Source organism: Coenobita brevimanus, chromosome 44 (genome assembly GCF_032717465.1).
Source record: "Coenobita brevimanus isolate Jiangsu-jjx chromosome 44, ASM3271746v2, whole genome shotgun sequence".
In the NCBI taxonomy this organism is placed as follows: Eukaryota; Metazoa; Arthropoda; class Malacostraca; order Decapoda; family Coenobitidae; genus Coenobita; species Coenobita brevimanus.
In genome coordinates, this window is record NC_136997.1 from 10,145,868 (window position 1) to 10,161,042 (window position 15,175).

General features: G+C 41.9%; 1 protein-coding gene across 1 annotated transcript in view; it reads left to right on the forward strand.

The window, feature by feature from the left end:
- The window catches only part of LOC145397969 (putative glutamate receptor), a 113,615-nt gene that overhangs the window by 42,919 nt on the left and 55,521 nt on the right, over window positions 1-15,175 (forward strand). Inside the window, exons 8-10 of the mRNA XM_080270944.1 lie at window positions 7,181-7,395; window positions 8,058-8,213; window positions 8,640-8,746. Coding sequence (XP_080127070.1) covers window positions 7,181-7,395; window positions 8,058-8,213; window positions 8,640-8,746 — 478 coding nt within the window. The remainder of the gene's footprint in view (window positions 1-7,180; window positions 7,396-8,057; window positions 8,214-8,639; window positions 8,747-15,175) is intronic.

Genomic DNA, 15,175 nt, shown 5'->3' on the forward strand with positions numbered 1-15,175 from the left:
TTTTCCTTCTCTCCTGTAGTGTTGGTAGATTCAGTTTATTTAGTCTTTCTTCATAGCTTAGGTCCCTTAAGCTTGGTATCCATCTTGTAGCGGCCCTTTGAACTTTTTCAATCTTGTCTATGTGCTTTTTGAGATGAGGACTCCAGACTACTGATGCATATTCCAGGGTTGATCTAATGAATGATGTTATTATCCTTCTTAGCATGTCTTCATTTATGTATGTGAATGCTATTCTCATATTTGCAAGCAGTGTATACATGTTCCGTACCTTCTCGCTGATGTGGTCAGCCGGAGATAGTCTGTTATTGATAATCACACCTAGGTCTTTCTCTCTTTCTGATGTGTGTAGGGTTTTATTTCCTAACTTATAATCCCAATCAGGTCTTTTTCCACTTTTACCAAACTTGATTACATGACACTTGTCCACATTGAATTCCATTTGCCATGTACTACTCCATTCATGAAGTTTATTTAATTCTTCTTGTAGCTCTTTACAAGAGTCTGTGTTAGTAATTCTCCTTTGTATTTTTGCATCATCTGCAAACATATTCAGATAGCTCTCATTTCCAGTGTTACTGTTTATATCATTTATATACACTAAAAACATGATTGGTGCCAGCACTGAACCCTGTGGTACTCCACTAGTCACTTCTTTCCATGATGAGTAGTTTCCTCTTAGTACTGTTCTCATTTCTCTTTTTATAAGAAAGTCTTGCATCCAACAAAACAGTTTGCCTCGAATTCCTCCTTGATGGTACAGTTTCCATAAAAGTCTTTGGTGTGGTACTGTGTCGAAAGCTTTCTTGAAATCTAAATAGATACTGTCCACCCATCCTTCCCTTTCCTGTATTGTGTTTGTTACTCTGTCATAGTAGCTCAACAGATTAGTAACACATGATTTTCCTTTTCTGAAACCAAACTGTCTTTCTGTTATCATACTGTGTTCTTCTAGATGATTTACCCAAGCTTTTCTTATAAGCTTTTCTAATACCTTGCTTACAACACTGGTCAGTGATACTGGTAGTTGAGTGGATTTTGTCTATTTTCTTTATTGAATAAGGGGACAATATTTGCTTTTTTCCAAATATCAGGTAGTTTACCTTGACTCAAGGATTTCTTGAAAATTAAAAATAATGGTTTACTTAACTCCTTTGCACATTCTCGTAATACTATCTATCTATCTATAGCCCGACGCCCTAATCCCGCAAAGGGTGGCCGCAGACAAAACGCCTCCAAGTCACTCTGTCACCCGCCATTTGACTCCCCTCCCCCCAACTCACCCCCCCCTCCCTCATATACCTCTCAACTCCATCCCTCCACCTCATCCTCGGTCTATCCCTCCCTCTCCCTCCCTCCACCTCACCTACATACACCCTCTTAGTCAGTCTTTCATTCTCCATTCTCTCCACATGTCCAAACCACCTCAGTGTATTTCTCCTAATCTTTTCAACCACATCCACATCTACCCCACAACGTTCCTTCACTTCTTCATTCGTCAACCTGTCCCTCCACGTCACTCCACATGCTCCTCTCAAGTAACTCATTTCCACTGCTCTCACTCTTGACTTGTTCCCCTCTTGCAAGGTCCACGCCTCGCTTCCATACGTCAGGGTAGGGATCACAATACCATCATGCAGTGACTTCTTAACTTCCATACTCACCTCCCTATTTCTCATCACTGCTTTCAGTGTACCAACAACCTTTCTTCCCTGCTGTACCCTTTCACTCACTTCATCCCCCAAAGTTCCTTCCTTACTCATCACACTACCCAAGTACTTGAATGCACTCACATTCTCCATATCCTCACCATCCAACCTCACTGCACACTCTGTGACTTCATTCCTCTCAAACACCATAACTTTACTTTTGTTTACATTAACTTTCAGATTCCTCCTCCTACACACTGTCCCAAATTCATTCACCAAACCTTGCAACTCCCAGTCATCTTCACTCAACAATACTGTATCATCAGCAAACAGCAACACCGGAAGCTTCCAAATCTCACCCTCATTCATTAGGGCCACCCCCACATCCAGTGCCCTACCTTGCACCTCCTTTACAACCCCATCCATATATATATTAAACAGCCATGGAGACATCACACACCCCTGTTTCAGTCCCACATTGAGATCGAAGAACTCACTCAGCTCACCATCCACTCGCACCGTAGCCCTAGCTCCCTCGTACATACTCTTCACAGCACTCAACAATTTCCCCTCCACTCCATATATTCTTAATACCTTCCACATACCTTGCCTATCTATTCTGTCATAAGCTTTCTCCAAGTCCATGAAGGCAGCATACACTTTCCTTCCCTTCTCTAGATACTTCTCCACTAAACATCTTAGAGCAAATATCTGATCTACACACCCTTTTCCCTTCCTAAATCCCCCTTGTTCTTCTCCAACTACCTCCTCTGTCATATGCCTAACCCTATCAATGAGTATTCTACCATATATTTTACCAGTCACACTAAGAAGGCAAATACCCCTATGGTTACCACATACTTCTCTCTCCCCTTTTCCTTTGTACAGAGGAACAATTATACCTGATTTCTAGTCCTCTGGAACCCTTCCCTCTTCCCAAGCCAATCTACACAACTTCCATATCCACTCCACAACAATCTCACCCCCATACCTAAGCATTTCACCACACACTCCATCAATTCCTGGGGCCTTGTCCAGCTTAATCTTCTTTATCGCTTCCACTACTTCCGACCTACTGATCTCTTCCTCCCTCCTCTCATCTCTTCTTTTCCCAGCCATTCCCCAACCACTTATACTCACACTGCTCTCACTCTCTACATTCAACAAATCCTCAAAGTGCTCCTTCCATCTCCTCAATTTCTCTCTCTTCTCCACCAACAATCTATTATTCCTATCTTTCACTCCCCTACTATTTCCCCTTTCACACTGCCTTACTTTCTTTACCTCCTTCCAAAACAATTTCTTACTCTCCCTCCATTTCACACTCAGATTCCTCCCAAACTCTTCATCCACTTTCTTCTTACTCTCCTTCACCAGTCTCTTAACCTCCCTTCTCCTGGTCACATATACCTCTCTCTTCTCTCTCTCATCTTCTCCCCTACCTCTACTCGCCAACCATTCACCATATGCCTTCTTCTTCTGTTCCACAGCTCGTTTCACCTCATCATTCCACCATGCTGTCCCTTGCACACCCTTGCATCTCCTCCTCACACCACAAACCGCCTCGCACGCTGCGCTTATCTCTTTCGTGAATATCTTGCATACGTCTTCCACCCCTTCCATCTGCTCTAGCTCATACCTTCCCAATCTTTCTTCCACTATGCTCTTATACTCTGTCCTTTTCTCACTATCTTGCAATTTCTCCACTCTTCTCACAGGAGCTGCTTCCTCCTGTCTTCCCCTTCGTCTCCTCAACCACTTTCTTTGCAGCTCTACCTTGGCCATTACTAAGTGATGGTCCGAGACTCCATTCCCCCACCCTCTCCACACCCTTGCATCCAACACTTGTCTTCTCATTCGCTCATCCACACACACGTAGTCTATCATTGCCTTTCGTTCAACAAGTTCACCATCCATCCTCCTCATTACTCTCCATGTATACCGGTGGATCATCTTATGCCGAAAGTAGGTGTTAGCTATTGCCAACCCCTTACCAGCACAGATGTCCACCAAAGCACTACCATTCCCATCTACTTCAGCTGGCACACCCCACTGACCAACCACTCCATCCACTCGTACATTCCCAACTTTGCCATTCATGTCTCCAATCAACAGCACTCTCTCGCTCCTCTCAAACTTGTCCATACATGCTTCTACTCTCGCCCAAAACTCATCTTTCACTCTTGCCACTCGATCCTCTGTTGGAGCATACACACATACAATCGCCCATGCTTGTATACCTACTTTCATCCTCACCCATACAATCCTTGCACCCACTGTTCCATACTCTCTTATATTCTCCTTCCACTTCTTGCTTATCATCAGACATACTCCTTCTCTTGCCCTCTCATTCTCACTGACTCCCGCACATATACCTACACCGTATTCCCATTCTCTCATCCTTTCACCTTTTCATTTAGTTTCAGTCGATCCACATATATCCACTTTTGCATCCTCAAGCACCTGGACAATCTCTCCTTCACTTCATCATTCACTCCTCTCACATTCCACGTTCCTACCCTCAGAATGTCCTTTGTCCGTTCCTTAGTCATCAACGTATGGTCTGTCCGGGTCCGAGGCGCTTTACCAATGAAATTTCATCAGGACCACTTGCTTTTCCTCTGTCTAATCTACTTAACTCCTCCTGTATTACTTTTTCTGCTATTTGTATATCTGGTAGTATGTGTGGACATGCATGTTGCACATAGTCCCTCTCAAATTTTTTTTATTCTGTAAAAACTATTTAGAAATTCTTATTTAGTGCTTCACAAATATCTTTCTCTTGTGTATAAGTGATTCCCTCGTCCGTAATGGATTGTATTATATCTTTTACTTTGATTTTGCTTCTGATATAGCTGTAAAACAGCTTTGGTTGATCACTATTTTTATTTATTATATCCTCCTCAAACTGTTTTTGGGCTTCCCTCCTTATTCTTGTATAATCGTTTCTTGCCTGTTTGTAATTATTATACGCCTTTTCACTATTGCGTCTTCTGTATCTATTCCACAACAAATCTCTTCTTTCTTTTGATTTTTTACATTCTGTATTGAACCATTTCTGTATTTTCTTATCTGCTTCTTTGTGCTGTGGGATGTACTTCTGGACTCCTATTTCATAAAATTCACAGAATTTTTTATATACAGCATTTAAATCTTGTCCTCTAAGCTCATTTTCCCAATCAACTTCTAAGAAATACTTCTTTAGGTCTTGATAATTTCCCGTTTTATAGTTTAGGCTCTTTTTGTAACTGTCATTGCTGTTTACTATGTCATATGCTATCCTGAAGTTATAATTTAGTACTGCATGATCGCTTTTGCCGAGTGGAGGGTGATACATTAAACTGTCAATATCATTTTCTTGCCTAGTAAATATTAGATCTAGCACTGAAGGTACATCAAGTCCTCTTTTTCTGGTGGTTTCCCTCACATGTTGCGTTAGGAAAAACTCTTGCACGAGATCCAGGAGCTTTTGGTCCCAACAGCTTTCTTGGCTAATTATATCTAGAGTATTCCAATTTATATTTGTATTGAAATCTCCAGTTAGTATAATTCTTTCCGATTTCTCTTCCATTTTATGTAGTAATGATCTTAAACTCTGAATTGTACTCTCTGCCAGGTCCTCATATTCGTCTCTTTCCCATGTGTTTGATCTGAGTGGCATGTACAAATTGGCTACAATTACTTTCACTTCAGATGTGTTGATCTCTACTGCAATCAGTTCTACTTGTGATGGTATATCTAGTTTTATTTCATTGACTTTTAGATTTTTCTTAGTTAATATTATAATTTCTCCTCCTTTTTTTAAATTTCTGTCTTTTCTCCTTATATTGTATTCCTTCAAGTTTAGTATGTCATTGGATATCCTTGGTGTTAATTTTGTTTCAGTTGGGCATAATATTTGTGGTTCATTTTCTCTGACATAATCATTCATCTCTAGTAATTTAGATACCATTCCATCCACATTTGAGTACATCAACTTTATCATCTTGTTTATATATTTTTCATGACATGGTTCTACTACCTTCCTCCTTTTTATTCCATCCTGTTTGTGTACCACTTTCGTACCTGCAATCCTATTACTTTGTAAAAAAGTTTCTTCTTCTCCTCTTCTGATCTTCCCTCATTTTTTGTTTTTGCTTCCTCCCTTTTCTCTTTCAGTAATTCCAGTTCCTCTTGTGTTAGGCATCTTTTTATCCATACATTTTTGAACTCCTCTTTTTCCATAAGATTCTTTGCATTTTTTAGTATCTCTTCCACAGTGTTTACACTCTGGAAAGTCACCTTTAGAGGTCTTGTCTTGCTTTTCTCGTATTTCTCTAACCTTTTGTGTTCCTCTATGTCTTTACTACAAATTTCCTCTGATACTTCTTTCAGTAAGCTCATTACATTTGCCATCTCCTTTTTGTCTCTTGTGATCTTGTTTTTTACCTCTTCCTCTTGTATACCAGTGATTACTATAGATTTGTTTATATCTACTGAATCTCTGACTAACTTCGGATTGTTTTGGATTATTCTTTTCACTTCCTTTTTAATGCTTTTTTTCTTCCACCCTTGTTTCTAAGGCTTTCTTTACTTTCACCATTTCAGCATACGTGGTTTCCACATCATTTTTGTAGCTTTGCACAGCTTCATTCACCTGTGTTATCTTCTCCTCAGTATCACTGCTCTGGTCTATAAGACTGCTTACTTGCCTAGTTGTCTCTGTGTCATTTTTGAACTCTTCCATAACACTCTCGTGATTGACTACTGTACTTGCCATTTCACTCATTTTCTTCCAAAGTGTACTCAATTCCACTGTTAGTTCACTGATGGTTGTGTCTTTCTTATTGGCCTCCCTTCCTAGTTTTTCTGTTTCTTCCTTTTGCAAGTGCATCTGCTTCTTTATTTCATCAATTTCATTTTTGAAAGCCATTTCTAGTTTGTGTACACGTTCAACCAGTCTATTGTGAGTCTCCACTTCAACCAGTTCTTGGTAGAAATCATCATTTTGCTTTTTACCTTTATCCCTTTTCTTTTCCAAATTTGCTTTGCTAAAGTATGTATCCATTTTGCAATACTAAAAGAACGGAGTATGTACTTACAGTTCCTCTTGTGTGTGTGTGTGTGTGTGTGTGTGTGTGTGTGTGTGTGTGTGTGATATCTAACCTAAGCAAAAGGGCATGCATGTGGTGTTTAATGTGGTTCATAGGATGGTGGTACTGTGGTACAGCATATACTGTAATGTATTAGTTCCTCGCAGGGATGTTGCAGGTATCTATACAAAACGGTGTGTATGTATGCTGTGTGATGTCATGTGGATATTGTTTGATATGGTTGATGTGTGTGTGCTATGCTACATTATGTGGTGTGGTGCATGATGTACTGAATGCTATGGTACATGATGTGGTGTGGTGCATGATGTACTGCGTGCTATGACGCATGTTGTGGTGGAATCTGTTACAGGTGTGTCGTGGTAACAGAAGTGTAATGGCAAACATGTGGGCTGGTGTGGTGTATGATGTGGTGTGGTATTTATATAAGGGTAACCATTACAGCGGTGTCGTGGGAACCTAAGCGGAATGTGGTGCGTTTGGTGGGTGGGATATGGCTACTTATGTCCCTGGTCGTCAGTACAGTTTACCGCTCCAACTTGAATGCCATGCTCATCAAACCACTCCTTCAGTACCCGTTCACCACCATGGCCGAGCTGGTACGGACCGATATTCCCTGTTACGTTGTGGAGGCTGCGGTTGTACATGGCATTATTGAGGTGAGTATATTTGACTGTTTCTTTCATATATCTAGTTTCATGTATAAATAAATCATCCATAACAGTATTATGTTGAAAATATTACAAATTGTTTCTGTCATGCATCCATTTTCACGTGTAATATAAGTCACCCATAGCATTATTATGGTGAGAATATTGTATTCGCTTCTGCTATATAACCAGTTCCACATACAAATTTAGTATGGGAGCACTGTATTACACCTTGGATTTCAGTTGTATGCTGTTCATATCGGTTTAAGACAGACATTGCTTCCATCACCTACACACAAGGAGAATTTGATATAAAATGTCCAAGTTAAACGATGAGAAAAGCTGTTATGGAAACACGAATATCACTTGGAACAAATCCTTAACTCTTTATTGCGATTGTGAAGGAGAGCTCTCATCTTCTGACAACTCCCGATGCATTGTGAGGAAATAGAATGCGTCTGACCTCTCAGGATCAGTGCCGACTTCCACTCTGTGATCTCCATCAATGTCAGTAAAAAATTAGGGATCTGCTTCCTCTTCGTGATTTACTTCTTCACAGGTATGCATCGTGATTCATTCTTCACCTCTCTCTCTCTCTCTCTCTCTCTATCTATATATATATATATATATATATATATATATATATATGAATTGAATACATCCGTTACCAGAGAGCACCACCAGGTACGGAGCTAAGCCAACTGAAGGACCAACTGGTGGCTCACAAAGATATTCCCCGCGCGATCGCAGACTTCGCAGCTGGCAAACATGCTGTTTTTGCCGACGAAGTTGGTATCCGTATGACCATCCAGAGTCTGTTTGAGAAGGTAAGAAGGAGAAAGGGAAGAGGAAGAAATCTTGGACTTTTTCGTAGTTCCAGTTTGTCCCCAGAACATGACATCCAATACATGACTTTGGTTGGAATAGTTTGCTATGGATTGAGTTGACCTAAAACTGCCATGTATCCTGGTAATTTTCCTACTATTTATAGTATACCTGAGGAAGTAACAAGAAAGATAAGGCTTGCATATATTTTTGTACCAGTGATACCTAGAACAAGACCCACGATTGTCATCTGGTATTCAGGCTCCCAATTGCCCTGCTTGATTTTAGCTTAGGCCAGGTTGAATTGGGCTATGCTGGGGTAGGGTGGGGTATATAAGGGTGCGGTAGATAGGAGTAGATTGGTTCTGCTTTTATGACCTTCTTACAGTTGACAGAAATATATTTAACTGTTCTTCTACCCTTTGCAGACACAGCGTTGCCAGTTCTACATTATCTCCCAGTCCTTCTTTGGAAGCATGAGTGTCAGCTTTGCGTTTCCCAAGGGATCACCGTTAAAACCAAGAGTAGATGTTATGTAAGTTTTAAAGGACGCACTAAGGGGAGAGGGGTACTTAGAAATGCCGAAACCCTTTGTTTTAATTTTTTTTTTTTTTAAGTCATAAAAAATTCCCTAATGAGGAGCACCAGTACATGTTAAAACTTCCTAACTGCGTGACACTGACACTAATAATAATGGCTATTATGGTAGTAGTAGCAGTTGTTGTTGTTCCCTAGGCAGTCTGGCCGAACAGCGCTGAGTCCCTTAGGAAGGCCATGGCCGAGACCGGGCTTTCCCACAGAGTCCTCAAAGAGTGTATGTTGTGTTGCTGGCGTAGGTGATTGTGTGCAACGCAGTCTTCCATAATGTGCTTAATAGCATGGGGTGCTGTGTTGCATCCTGGACAGGCATCAGCGACGGAGTCATCCAGCCTCTTCTGGTAGCTTAAGAAGGCTGGATGGTGCCCATACCTCAGCCTGGCCAGGTGGATCCTGTCCTCACGAGGGAGATAGGATTCAGAAGGGTGGATGTCAGGAGGCCGTGCATGCAGCTGTGTGTTGTCTTTAAGTGACTGAATGGAGCGGCGAGTGACTTGAGTGTGGATATGCTTATGGTATCGTGTGCTGGGTGTTGTTTTGATGTTCCTTGGTGTGGGTTGATGTGCTGCCATGTAATGTAGTGGAAGTTGTGGGTTTGTGGAGGCTGCAACAAGAATCTGGGTGCCTCATGTCTAGGTGATCCTTGACTTTGAGGACTTTAGTCTCTTGATGTAGGTGGTCTGTGGGTGTAGTAGGTGTGCAGCCTGTGAATATTTTTAGGATCTTGTTCTGTATGGTCTGTAGAGTGTTGTAGTGTGTTTTGGTGAGGTTAGAAGCCTAGGCAGAGCTTGCATAATTCATCACTGAACGTATATATTGTTTGTATACTGTGGTAGTAGTTTCTTTGTTGTGTCCGAATGTTGTATGGGCGAGTGACCTCAAGGCATTGAGTCTTGGTGTTATTTTATTGTTAATGTTTGTGATGTGTTGTTTAAATGACATTGATGTATAGTATGTTACACCAAGGATTGTGTGTGTGTGTGTGTGTGTGTGTGTGTGTGTGTGTGTGTGTGTGTGTGTGTGTGTGTGTGTGGTAGGGGAGTGTTGTCTATGGTGAATGTGAGGTGTGACTGTGTTCTGCTGTCCAGTTTGTGAGAAGGATCACTGTAGATTTGGCTGGGGCTATTTTGAGCCTGTTTGTGGTGAACCATTCGTGTAGTGTGTTGAGGTAAGGTTGGAGGATGAGTGCAGCTGTGTTTGCGTTTTGGTGCGTACATGTAAGTGTTATATCATCTGCATAGCTATGTGTATCTGTGGTGTGTGGGGTGTGGTTTTGTCGTACGCGTATAGGTTTAAGAGTGTAGGGGACAAAACAGATCCTTGGGGGACGCCATTTGTGAAGTTTCTGATGTTAAAAGACTGACCGGCAAATAGTATATGTGGACATCCGCCTGCTAAGTAGTTTGCCAACCATCTTTTTGTTTTATTGTGCATGTTTGTGTTGAGTACTTTGTTTGTGATGTTGTGGTGGGGGATGGCATCAAAAGCTTTTCTGATGTCTAGTGTCACTAGGAGTGTTCTGTGTGGTGGCCTAGCTGAATTCATGCCATAGAAAACCCTCCGTGTAAGGTCTGTAAGAAGGGTGTTTGTGGAGTGTAGTGGCCTAAAGCCATGTTGTGACTGGGCTAGGGGAATGTGAGGTGTGACTAATTGTAGTACCAGTCGTTCAGTGACTTTGAAGGTGGTGCAAAGGAGTGTGATGGGGTGGTGTAAGGAAGGTAACGTGGGGTCTTTGTTGGATTTAGGGATAGTGATGATAATGCCATGCTTCCAGATGTTGGGTATTTTGTTGCGTGAGTAGCTGTAGTTTGATATGTTGGTGAGTGCTTGTATGCCTTGTGGTCCAAGGTGTTTAAGGTGAATGTTGCTTATGTTGTCTGGTCCACAGGCAGATGAGTGCTTAAGGTTGCTAATGATGTGCTTTGTCTGGTTGTAAGTGAAAGGTGCGTAGTCTGGGTCTGTGGGGAACTGTCTCTTACGTCAGATGATACGTCGGTTTTCGGGATGGGGGTTTAGATGGCTGACATGTGAAAAGTGATTGATGAGAGTGTTTGCTTGTTGTTTGTTTGAAGGTATGGTGTAAGTTGTTGTGATGGCGGCATGTGAGTGTGTAATGTTGCTCTTGGAGAGTGTGATGCTGTTTAGTGTTTTGTAGAGTTTACTGGTGTTTGTTTTGTGGTCAAGTGTTTGGATATAATTATTCCAATTTAGTGTTTGCTGTTCTGATATTTTATTGTTTATTTGAGTGTTGAGTTCTTGTATTTGTTGTACGGTGTCTTGTGTATAGGGTCCTGGGGAGTGTCGCAGTGTCCCGTTGACTGATGAGGCCTTGAATTTCTGGTGTGAAGTTGGGGTTGTGTCTCATTCTGTTGCCTCTAGGGATGTGTCTTTTGTCTGCGTTTTGTATAATTGTATTGAAAGTGTGCACAGCACTGTTGATGTTTGTGATGGATGTACTGTTTAGTGTTTCGAAATGTTATTCTGTTTCAGTTGCCAAGGCCCCCCAGTTGGCTCTCTTATAATTAGTGTGTCTGTGGCCAGCTGGGGTGATTCTGGTTTTGGTAATGATGATGATTGGGAGGTAATCAGAACCCAGGGTTTTGACCACTCTTCAGGATGTAGTAGGGGCGAGGTTTGGGGAGCAGAAAGTGATGCCTGGAGATGATGGGAGGAAGAGGGCTTGGTGTGGGATGTGGGTATTTTGGTCTAGATTGATCAGTATGAAAAGATGATCTGTCTGGGATTATAATACCAGCCCTCTGTCTGTGTCAGGGTTGTTGACATGCCAGGCCGACGACTTGGTGTTGAAATCACCATCCAGGATGATGTTGGGTATGTTAGTGATGTGGTGCATTAGTGGAGAGTAACTGTGTGGTACTGTGGGGGACGACTGGGGGGGCGGGGAATGAATGTGTTGGCGATTGTTATGTGTGATTTATTACCAGTGTGTATTTTACTTGGGTATATTTCTGTTGTGGTGTCATGTGGGGGGAAAAATGACTTTGTGTGTGCACTAGTACCTGCAAAGTTGATGGATTTGTGTATCAGGGTGATGAGTCCACCACCACCGCCGTTGGCCCAGTCTTGTCGAATGGTGGTGAAATTGGCAAATGTAGGTGTTTTCTGTGCTCTGTGTAGTTTTGTTTCTTGTAAGATGGCAATGTGTATGTTCTGTTGTTTGATGAATTGTGTAAGGTCTTGTTTTTTGGTGTTTATATCATCTATGTTTAACTGAAGGATATTTATGTTGTGTGTGCGATGTGTGTTGGCTGCTGCAGCACAGGGGGGAGGTGGTGGTGTGGGTGGAGGGGAAGGGGTAGGAGAAGGTTGTGATGGAGGTAAGGGTTGGGGTGGATTAGGATGGGTTGGAATGGGAGGAATTGGGGGATTGGATGGTGTGGGAAAGATTGGTGGGTTAGGCTGAGAAGGTGTGAAGAAAGTAGGAGTAGGATTGGAAGGGGGGTTAGTGGGTGGGGGAAAGGAGCATAAGGAGCAGGTCCACGTGTTTGTGTAATGTTTTCTGGATGCAAGAATTGTGCAGGTGTAATGGGACCAGTTATTGCAGGAATTGCACTGAACTGAACCCTTTGTCTGTCGGCTCGACGTGATAGGTTCGAGCATGTTGGACATATGTATTTGTTGGTGAGTCCTGGATTGCTCTCAATGTCCCCGGCTAAAAGAAGTCGTCGAGAAATGACTCCCGGCAAGTCATTTCTCGGTGTAGAAAAAACGGTGTTGTTGTGTGTGTTGTGTTGGGAGATGTGGTATTTGCCCTTGTGATCGAAGCCACTCCCAGGTATTCGAGCCCCGTTAGGGCCCGGGGAGGTTTGCGGTGGTTTGGCCCCCATGCTGTCCTCTTCTCTTCGACAGCCTCTGGGGGCTAAACCCATGACGAAGACGCCACCGCTCCAGGTCCTGGCTATTATGGTTGAACATAATACAGATAATGAAGAGTGTGTATGTTATGACAGGTCTGTGAAATTTTCGAGTTCATGAACTGGCCAAAATTTGCTTCCTTGATAAATTGAGCAGTCTGACAGCCGGGATCACGAACAAGGCAAATTTGCGGTAAATCATATCTATGTTTTGTCGCACAGACCTGTGGAAATCCTTTAATCTCATGGATGATGTTGCCAATATCATGGACTTCGTTGCAAATTTGCTGTAGTCATGAAGAAGGTACTTTCACAAAGGGGCTGTTATATTTACCCACATATATACATATATATCTGTCTAAACATGTATCAGTCTAAACACACACATATAGACACTCTGAAATACAGGCAGATAGATATGTATAGGTACATAGAAAGATGGCTAGGTATATACACATAGAGAGAGAGAGAGAGAGAGAGAGAGACAGACAGACAGAGAGAGAGAGAGAGAGAGAGAGAGAGAGAGAGAGAGAGAGAGACAGAGAGACAGAGAAAAGTATATAAATACATAACGTGGCAAAGATTGGCTCAGTCAAGGAATTCATGGAGAAGGTTGGGGGAGGCCTTTGTTCAGCAGTGGACTTGTAATGGCTGATGATGATGATAATGATATACAGTATATATATATATATATATATATATATATATATATATATATATATATATATATATATATATATATATATATATATATATATTGGAGAGACACCCATTACACGCGTGTGTACAAATGTATTTTTTACGCTCCTGACCAGGAATCGAACCCTAGACCTCTAGATCGAAGTCAGGCACTAATGCCAGTCCACCGCGACGTGATGAATGCTGAGACACTTGAATTTTTTGACGAACCAGGTAAATCTATTATGGGAGGATATATTTCAGTCACAACACATTACGAGTATTTCACAGCCCCACGCAACTCAGCAAGTGACAGAGCAGTTTTAATCTGTCCCAGTCACAACTCGAACGTCTTTATATGTTGGAGAAACGCACATTATACGCGTGTGTACAAATGTTTTGTACAAATGTACAAATGTTTATAAAGACGCTGGTGATGTGTCTAACATCTCTCGTATTTACCTCCCTTCAACGCCATCCGTAAAATATTAAGCACCAAAGGTGACATCACACCCCTGAAACAGGTCCACTCTCACTGGACACCGGTTACTCACAGTATTTCCCACTCTTACACCTGCTCTTTTATTTACATAAAAACCGTTCCCTCCTTTTAACAACTTTTTTTTTTTAATGTGAGGAAGAAGGAACCAAAGGCGACGAACCCGCAAAACTGTTCCTTCCAAGAGAAAAACAAAATACAAGAGAAACCCAAATTCAAGATCCATTCATTAAGAGATGCCTGGATACACAGTGTTTGAAAGACTGGAGATCATAGGAAGCAAGAAATACAGACAGAGGGAGACAATTCCAGAGTTGACCATCTATCTCACAGCAAACAACTGATCCACGCATCCCCTTCCTCTCCTGAAGTCACATTGCTCATCAGCAATAACTCCCTCTGTACTCTCTCTAACTCTTATAATCAACACTCTGCCATACACCTTACCTAAAGCACTCAACAGATTTATACCCCTAAACCTAGAACATTCATACTTTCACCCTTACCTTTATTCAACGGAACCACACACGCCCAGTCAATCGGCACCATATCACTCTCGAAACTCACTTTCAGCAATCTTACTAACCACTCATCAATAGTCGCTCCACCACCTTTCAGACATTCCACGGCACACCCATCTATACCTGCAGCTTTCCCTGTCTTCATCTCCTTTGCTGTCTCCTGCACTTCCTCCAATGTGATGAAAGAACCGATCAACTCTCCTAACACATTTATTCCTTGCACCCTACCATTGCCATAATCTCAGCCTCTATTTCCTAATCTACAGTTAACAATCTTTCAATTTTTTTTTTTTTAATGCGAGGAAGAAGGAACCAAAGGCCATGAGCCCGCAGTAACAGTTCCCTCCAAGAGAAAAACAAAATACAATAGAGAGCCTAATTCAAGATCCGATCATTTTGAGATGCCTGGACACACCGCGTTTGAAAGACTGGAGATCATAGGCATCTTTCAAAATACTTTGCCAATCTCTTGCTTACTGCATCCATCTCAATTAACATCCTTCCATCCTTTGTTTTTACTAGCTCTTACTTTGCAGACTTCCCTTCGCACCCTCTTCATTTCCTTCCAAAACATTTTCTTATTCTGTTGAAAATTCTCAGTCAACCTCCTACTCTACCCATCATCTGCTGCCACTTTAGCATCAAGCACAGGCCTTTTCGCCTTAATCTTTTTTCCTTATACCTCTCATATGACACCTCATCATTCCTCTGCAGCCACACTTCATATGCACATCTCTTCTCAGCTACAGCCATACTTACTTCCTCGCACCACCATTCACTTCCCTTTCTTACAA